Below are 9,673 nucleotides of genomic sequence, written 5' to 3' on the forward strand. Positions count from 1 at the left end.
ACAGCCTGATTTATAAAATCTATAATGTACAAAACAACAAAGGAAAAATAAATATGCTATACAACTACATGTATAAACGACAACCAATGAATTACAGATTTCTGAATTGGGACGGATATATCATAAAGTCAAGGTAAGGGAATTGAACTACTGTTTATATTTTAGCAACTTATTCTCTATTCTTTATTTATTTGGCCTATTTTTCTCTCTTCTTTATAATTTGGCCCTAAATTCTCTATGTATGTAAACCCCTTCCAGACCAGACCCTCATACTATTGTGATAATCGCACATGCATATTGCAAATTAAGTTATGATTGTAAAAGAACTAACATGCTCACTAAAATATTTTGCAAATATACGAATGAATTGAAAAAGCAGCTAAGACGACACATAAGTGTTAATTACGGTGTTGTTTTTTTTAATTTGTAGAAATTTGCGCATACATTACTTGTAAAATGTCAACAGGTCGGACGAACATGTGAATTTGAACAATTAAAGACAGAAAATATCTCTGTCACGTTCTAATATATAATAAATTTTTAAAATGACTTGTAATATATATCCATTTAGAACTTTAATATAAGTCAAGAGTCAGAATGTGTGCCATATTTTATCTTGAATCGTGTTTGGCCTTGAGACACCACAATGCTTACCCTTCCTGAGCACCTGAGATTACCCCGGTTTTTGGTAGGGTTCGTGTTGCTAAGTCTTTAGTTTTCTATGTTTTGTTTTGAAACCTATTGTTTGTCTTATGGTCTTTTTCTTATTTTTTTGCCACAGCGTTGCCAGTTTATTTTCGACTTCTAAGTTTGAATGTCCCTTTGGTATCTTTGGCCTGTCTGTTACTGTATATGTGTATGTAGACCAACCTTCAACGGCATATTTTATATACGACTCTCTAAAGTAAGAACCAATATTATCAAGAATACGACCATTTGATTTTCAGGAGTTGGGATAGGAGGATTTTGGGAAGGAAGTTCCTTGTCTGGTAAGAACTGACAAAGAATAATCTTGGCCAAGACAGGATGGAAATGAACAATCCACACCACAAAATTATTTAATAAAAATAAGAACTATATTTTCGCTCGGATTTGCCTAGCAACAATTGAAAATGAATAATTCGTTTAAAAGACTATGGCATGATAACATGCAAAACAATTCAAACGAGAAAACGAACAGCCTGATTTATAAAATCTATAATGTACAAAACAACAAACGAAAAACAAATATGCTATACAACTACATGTATAAACGACAACCAATGAATTACAGATTTCTGACTTGAGACGGGTATATCATAAAGTCAAGATACGGGAATTGAACTACTCTTTATATTTTAGCAACATGTTCTCTATTTTTTATTTAGTAGACCTATTTTTCTCTCTTCTTTATAATTTGGCCCTAAATTCTCCATACATCTCACATACATATTGCAAATTAAGTTATGATTGTAAAAGAGCCAACACACTCCCTGAAATATTTGGCAAATGTACGAAATTTGTATAACAGTTGAATGAATTGAAAAAGCAGCTAAGACGACAAAAAAGTGCTGAATACGTTTTGTTTTATTATAATTGTTAATGTTATTGTTATTATCATTGGTCATTTTTTTATTTGTTGAAAGTAGCGTGTATATTACTTGTAAGTTGTCAACAGTTCGGACGGACAAGTGAATTCGAAATCTTAAAGACAGAAAATATGTCGGTCAAGTTCTATTATATACTAGTAAATTCAAAAATTGACTTGTGATATACATGTATATACAATTTAGAACTTGGATATGAGTCAAGAGTGAGAATTTGTGCCACATTTTATCTTGAATCGTGCCTAACCTTGACAACATTGCGGTGTACATTTGTACTAAATATTTATATAGTAAGTATATGTTCACTTGTAAATATTATGCAACCTTCCAATGTATCGATTAGTTGGTGTATGGGTTCTTCTAGTGGCCATTGTGTCAGGGAATGACTACCAGGTGACCATATACCCAAGTTATCTGTCACAAGGTGGCCGAACACACTTTGAGACTGACCGCTGGGATGGTCATAATGGACTAGATATTCAACAAAATATTGACAGGTGCAAGGCGATTGCTACTGAAAGTGGAAGATGGCTTAACCGTGACTTGAATGGGAATATATTTCAGAATGTAAGGCTTTTTATTTATCTATAATTTGATTCATATTTCCATGCATGTTGTTCATTTTTTGTATGTTTATCCTTTCCCCCCCCCCCCCCCCCCCCAATCAACTTCTCGGTCATTAAAAGGTATATACTTTGCGGGGGTTAGCTACATGGTGCCGATAACAAAAAAAAACATTTAAGGTAACATTTCCGGAAGGAAAATGGATGCTTTGTATTTCAAAATTGTATCCAGTTTATTAGCTAGAAATATTTCAACATGTGCATTATAGATAAAAGTCATAGAAAGAAGAACCAAATTATTTTATTGTGTCTGTTTCTTTTCTTTCTTTTTTTTTATTGTTGCGTTTTTTGCTCATTTCTGGATTTACTATTTTCATAAACGCTGAGCCAAAGATTGTAACATTTCGATTAAAGAGATTATTTTTCATGCAGTTGTCCGTCCGTTTTTGCCGTATGATATTGGAGGGTGTGGAAGGGGGTGTACAGAATAGAGAATTATGGGCAGAAAATATAAAGAATAGAGAAAAAATTGACCAAAAAAGGGGAATAGAGAATAATGAGGTGCTAAAATATAAAGAATAGAGAATAATGGGCAAAAAATATAAAGAATAGAGAATAATGGGCAAAAAATATAAAGAATAGAGAAAAATGGCCGAAAAAATTAGAACATACAGAAATGAAGGACGCCCCCCCCCCCCCTTTTCCAATCCAGACCCTCATATCGATTACCCCCTTGGTATCTTCTTACTTTTTTCATTATTATTTTTTTTAAACATCACTCCTCCTATATCATTAAACGATCTTTCTCTAATTCCTCGTCAATTTATCCCTTTCTGCACCCATTGTATAAATATAGATTCTTACATTGATACCAGTGGATTATCGGATTTATCCAATCGAGATAGTTAAATTATCAATTTTAAAGTCCGAGCCTCGGCGAGGACTTTAAAATTTATAATTTAACTATCGAGATTGGATAAATCCGATAATCCACGAGTAACTATGTAAGAATCTGTTTCTCTAATGATTAAAAAATAAATTTTCCTTTTTTGCTAAACTAAAATCCCCTTCGAGTGCCTTCCACTTTCCATAAAGTTGTCAATTTCATTAACACCTGTTAGCATATTTTGATGCATCCAGTGAGAAAGGTTTTGACCCTTAAACTTATCCAATCATCTTCTGAGATCACTGGCAACCACACGTTGATTAAATTTTTTTATACAATGGGTTCGGAAAGGGATACATTTCCATAGAATTAGAGAAAAAAATTTAATCAACGTGTGGTTCGTTTGATCTCAGCTCTTCATTGGTTAAAACCCGATTATGACGTCGAATTTTCTTGCTTTCCTCTGAATTTCCTATTGTGACGGCATGAAAAAAGGCGACCATGCCTGATGACTTCACATAGAAAGAACACATCGTTTTGCAGATCATTCGAAAAGAAGGAATAAGTTTGTCTGCATATTGTTTGAAAATCATTAGAGAAACAGATTTCACCACCAAATCTCGTGTAATACGATATTTATCCACTCTCGACAGTTAAATTTTAAATATTTAAAACGCTCGGCGAGCCTCGCGTTTTAAATTTGAAAATTTAACTGTCTCGAGTGGATAAATATCGTATTACACTCGATGCAGTGGTAGAATCTATATTTTTATAATCTACTAGGGACATTCTTAAATTTGATAACTTTAGACCATGTAATTACTGAAAAGGACACAGAATGATAGATTGATTGATTAATTGAATGATTTGTATATGATATGTCCAGTAGCAAATAATTGAGGCATATTCAGGACGATAAAAAAATTAAAATAATATCATAGGTAGGTTCTGCAATATTGGGTCGTCCTGGACCGAAAGATTATGTGGATACGTTGGATAGGGACCGACATCTTGTCTTGCAACATACTACATACAGACCCCTAACATAGTTGTTGCTGTGGTTCTGTACCGTGCAGCAGAAAGTGTTGAACACTCTCAAAACGAGGCATCAGATATAAGGTTCTCATTCGAACCGGACGTGGCTGCGTATTTATACACATACCCCGTTTATCCAAATAGACGCATTAAACATGCATTTATCGACAGGATTAGAGAAGTCCAGATGATCACATTTCTATACCCCTGCTGATCCTTGGGGTCTACATACTTGCAATTATAGATTGAAAATATGAAATGTATATAATAATTCATATCTACTTTAGTTACTTAAATGCTGATTTTCATTAATCATTACTTACGAATTTCATCTTTTGTGTAGTTTTAGTGTAATGTTTTCGCGCTTCATAGTAAATGTGCCTCGGTAAACGCTTTTGAAGCCCTATAAAAGAAGAAGCATCCTATTCTATACATATGCATGCTTAATTCAGGAAATTAATACTAATATTAAGCGGTTCGTAAAAATCTTTAACATACATGTACATGACTGTATAATTGTTTTCAATATTCCTACATTTAAGTGATTGTTACGGAGAGTCGAGTATAATATAAAATATATTTTGGTATACAGTATATGAAATTTGATCAAAATTAGTCTGTTTAACTGTGGACGTGTCAAATAACTTTGGTTTTATAAGGAAATAAAATTTCAATCTATAAACATTTTCACCAATAGAATTCCAGAATCATATGCAAATTACATCAAACGCAACAATTCAAAAATATTCACATTTTGCAGATTGAAAATATATATTGTAAAAATTAATAGCTATGATTTTTTTTTATTCTGAATTGAGCATATCGATAAGAATAATAATGGTTTGCTGTTTTTTCAAAACCTTTCTTGTATTTATTGTAGACACCTCAAGACCCTCATCACCATGGCTACCCAGATCCAAATCATTTTAAAGATCCATCATTTGTTCGTAACATCTGTTCAAAGTATAAGCAAAATCTTCAAGGATATGGAAACCATTCTGATATGGTCATGGAAATCAAAGGTGAATACTGTAAATTCAGAAATATTTGCCTGCATTTATTATCGTGGCGATATTTTAATAGTGGACAAAAATGCGGGGAGATTAAATATTACGATTTCAGGCAAAAAATTGCATACAACTTTATTAATTGGAATGTAGAATGTGAGTTCTTATTATTGCGATACTCACCCAGTCGCATTATTCGCATTAATAAAATTCTCGCAATGATATCTGAATTTACAGTATTAATATGTAGGATATTATGCCAGCCTTGACAATAACCAAATTTTACAAAACATTCGGCATACCTGCGCGCTACGAAAATTGATGAGTTATTGGTGCATTCTATACACACGTTAAATTTTAATCTTTTATGGCATTAAGTTCTCCATTGTCATCATATTTTGATCGAACTCACATTTCCGTTCTCGTGTTATTTTGAAATGGTGATCGATATATGTAAATTAATATTTTAAGCATGTTTTAAAATGTCAGTTTTCTTTAGACAATTTAACATTAGTTTTTCAAGAACTACTGAAGTACATGTACAGTAGGAAATTTCAGCTCTGTTAGCACACATGGTCTAAATGCGTTCTGAATTGACAAAGTCAATCCGGCGACCTCCCCCCAAAAAACTGACCGCCAAGATATATTCAAGCGTGCTGAAAATGACGTTAAAGCCAACAATTTAATCATTCAATCAACCAATCTCATTTTACTACTGTCGGTTGTAGGTCTCTACTGGCCACACTGGATGGACACTTCTCAACATGGTGGAAAGTTTCCTAATAACTTAGATGCGGGTGCTGAATTTATGGTTCTGCTCTTGAAGTCCATTAAACAATGCACTAATGGTATAATACCAAGGTACTTTGAAGTCATAAATGAACCAGATGCTGCTTGGAAATATATATCATGGAACACTGTTATTGATTTTCATAGAATAGTCGCACAGAAACTGAAAAGGCAATTTCCCGGAATAAAAGTTGGTGGACCCACTAAAAACACTGAGGTTGCAGGAAGTGATAAGAGCGATTTCCGTGTATGGGGTTTTTCTCGACAGTTTCTTGACATGTCATTAGACCATCTAGATTTCTTTTCCTTTCATCCCTATAATTTTGTCATAGTGGAGGGAAATAATTACCGATGGGAAGGCATGAATGAAGCAAGATTAGTAGCATTTATGGATACAGTTGAAAATTACGCTTATCAAAAAAAAGGTCATTCCGTGCCTCTTATCATCAGCGAGTATGGTTTAGCCGGCATAAGAGGAATGGATGAAAATAAAGCAAGTCCTTTCATTGACTGGGCATATATTAACCAGCACATCAGTCACATGTTTACTTATTTGAATTATCGTCACGTGGTCGACTTGGCTGTTGGATTCTTGCTTTCATATGAATCATACTTAGGCCAAGCATCGTTACATTACAGTCTTTTCCATAGTGACGGCAGTAAAGCTAATGCGGCAAAGGCTTACCAATTTTGGCATCATGTTTACTACAGTCATAAGTTTCTAAGAATCGATAGTTCGTTTGACAATAAAGAGAGAAAAATTTCACCCTTAGCGATGGGAAATCCCGACAATGGTGACATCGTGGTTTTACTCCAAAATTATGACAGATCACAAGCAAGAGTAAAGCTAAATTTCGATCATCAATGGTTTTCGCCGTCTTCTGGAATTTCTCATTGCCATTATCTCAACTCGCACAAAGAACCAGTTTTGGATGAATGGAAATCCATGCATGTTTCGAATGGATATGTTACAGTTCCCGCTGACGGTAGCTGCATTTTTGTTTTTCACGCTAAATATAATTTCCACAATGTTCACACTATTGAGGAAACTACTTATTATGGAAACAAAATGATAATGGGAATAAAGAAAGATTGTGCCATTTGTATTTTCTCCTGCGCATCATGTACATATGCAGCGTCAGCAAATATAAACATTCAATCACTAGGGAATGTTCAGTACGCACGACTCAGAATCGGAGTAAGTTTGCCCGGTAATTCAGGTGGAAATCCGGTCCCTAAAACTGTTCTGATCAACAATCATCACGTGACAGCACATTACCAACTGTTTGAACCAGGCCGAGGTCATGAAGGATCGAGATGGGAAAGTTTTGAATATCAAATTCCTGCAAAATTTTTAAGTCAAAATTCAAACGAGGTTAAGGTTGAATTTAACCAATCAGGAGGCTATGTTTCAACAGTTGCTCTTGTAATTGGGCGAAACTAATGTACATAATTAAACTGATTGTTTTACTTCTGTACTTTGTTTATATATACAATATTTTTGTAAAGTGCCTACTGTTGAGCTCGTTGTACACATATCCCTTATACTTTAGCGTTAATCCAGAGTTCTTCAGTAAACGTTTCAAATTTATAACTTACAAAGTAACTAATTACCTATAAATACTTATTAATCATTAAACGGCATAGTACAATTTCACAAAATATGAATAGAATGAAGTGTGGAGTAATTGTCATTAAAACAGCAATTAGGCATCACTTTAACCGAAAAGAATGTTTTTTTAAAGTAAGTACAAGAACACTCAGGCTCTGGTGGATGGTAGTTTCGTTGGCAGTCTCATCTCCTAATTTTTTTACAACAAATTATTTGCAGATCCTACTTTTCAATATATGAGACACTATCCCAAGATTATATATCTTCTGTATTTGCCAAGTAAACTTTTCAGTAACAACAGTCTATAATTATACATGTTGAACTGTGCGACACTGCTCACTAATGATATCCCCGCTCGTTACTGCTCACTAATGATATATCCGCTAGCTACTGCTCACTAATCATATCCCCGTTTGTAACTTCTCATTAATAGTCTCCCCGCTCGCTACTGTTCACTTATGATATCCCTGCTAGTTACTGCTCACTGATTATGTCCCCTATTGTTATTGCTCACTCATGATATCCCCGCTCGTTTCTGCTCGCTAAGGATTTTCCTGCTCGTTACTGCTCACTAATGATCCCCGATCTTGACTGCTCACTAATGATATCCTAGTTCGTTACTGCTCACTTGTGATATCCCCGCTCGACACTGCTTACTGTGATATCTCCGCTAGTTACTGCTCAATAATCATATCCCCGCTAGTACCTGCTTACTAATAGTCTCCCCACTCGCTACTGCTCACTTACGATATCCCTGCTAGTTACTGCTCACTGATTATGTCCCTCCTCGTTACTGCTCACTTATGATATCCCCGCTCGTTACTGCTCGCTGATTATGTCCCCTATCGTTACTGCTCACTCATGATATCCCATCTCGTTTCTGCTCACTAATGATTTTCCTGCTCGTTACTGCTCACTAATGATATCCCAGATCTTGACTGCTCATTTATGATATCCTAGTTCGTTACTGCTCACTTATAATATCCCCGCTCGATACTACTCTCTTATGATATCCCCGCTTGTTACTGCTCACTTATGATATATCCGCTCGTAATTGCTCACTTTTGATATCCCCGCTTGTTTCTGTTCACTAATGATATCCTTGTTCGTTACTGCTCACTTATGATATCCTCGCTCGTTAAAGCTCACTAATGATATTCCCGCTCGTTACTGCTCACTAGTCATAACCCCGTTCGTTACTGTCCACTAATGATATTCCCGCTCGTTACTGCATGCTTACAAATGACATCCCCTAGTTACTGCTCACTAATTATATCCCCGTTCGTTACTGCTCACTAATGATATCCTTGCTATAAGTATAACTTAAACCATGAGGTTGAGCAATGGATTTGAAAATGTATCACAAGGTATAAAATGCTGAGTGATACATGAATGTGCTCATCAAATTTCTGAGTACTCTGATTTGTAGTTAATGAGGAAAATGTGACGAGAATTTCATACGTGGGTATTATGTGTAAGAATAACTAAGTATTCGGTAAACTGGAAGTTGGTAAGCGATGGGTGTAAAAATGCACCATACGGTATAGCATGTCCACATGAAGCCGGAAAACAAATTTTCAGAAAGCTCTGATTTAATCGTACTTCGCTAAAATGCGATGTAAATTTCATGACATGACAAAATGTTAAACAATTCGAACGAGAAAATCCACAACCTGATTTATTACAGAACAATTAACAAAAACAAATCCAAATAAACAGACAGCGACCAACAATAACCACTGAATTACATGTTCCTACCTTGGGACGGTCACATAAAGAATGTGTCCACCTTTCTTTTAGAGTGAGATTCAAGTTGCATTTTTCTTCTGTTGTATGTGTTGTTTTGGCGGTATTTTATTTTCCAGTGTTTGTGTTGTTTCTATCATACGATTATCTTGCCCATCCTTAGTTTTGAGAAACTGTTCGGATTTTTATTTTAAAATTTTCACATGTATTAGATAGTATAATAAATACCAATGGCCTGATGGCTCGTGATTTTGGTAATGCCTAAGTGATAGATAAGAGATAACTGCCAATTCAATGGAGCATAGACTATCACTCATCAAATTTTAACATGGGTGGTGCTAGCTAATAATAAAATGTTAGCCCTTAATTTCCGGACAACTAAGTTATACAAAGACCTTGGTTGATTTCATTTTTCAAAATCTTTAGTTCTCTTCTGACTCGGGACAGGC

The 9,673-nt window shown here is 34.9% G+C and overlaps 1 protein-coding gene across 1 annotated transcript; it reads left to right on the plus strand.

Moving 5' to 3' along the window:
* The first annotated feature begins 4,953 nt into the window (after positions 1-4,953).
* On the plus strand, positions 4,954-7,336 carry LOC127736635 (beta-porphyranase A-like). Its single transcript, XM_052247197.1, has 2 exons — positions 4,954-5,092; positions 5,806-7,336. Exons 1-2 carry the CDS (start codon positions 5,074-5,076, stop codon positions 7,308-7,310), a joined length of 1,524 nt encoding a protein of 507 aa, XP_052103157.1. The 5' UTR covers positions 4,954-5,073; the 3' UTR covers positions 7,311-7,336.
* The last annotated feature ends 2,337 nt before the right edge of the window (positions 7,337-9,673 follow it).

This window comes from Mytilus californianus, unplaced genomic scaffold (genome assembly GCF_021869535.1).
Source record: "Mytilus californianus isolate M0D057914Y unplaced genomic scaffold, xbMytCali1.0.p SCAF_34, whole genome shotgun sequence".
Lineage (NCBI taxonomy): Eukaryota > Metazoa > Mollusca > Bivalvia > Mytilida > Mytilidae > Mytilus > Mytilus californianus.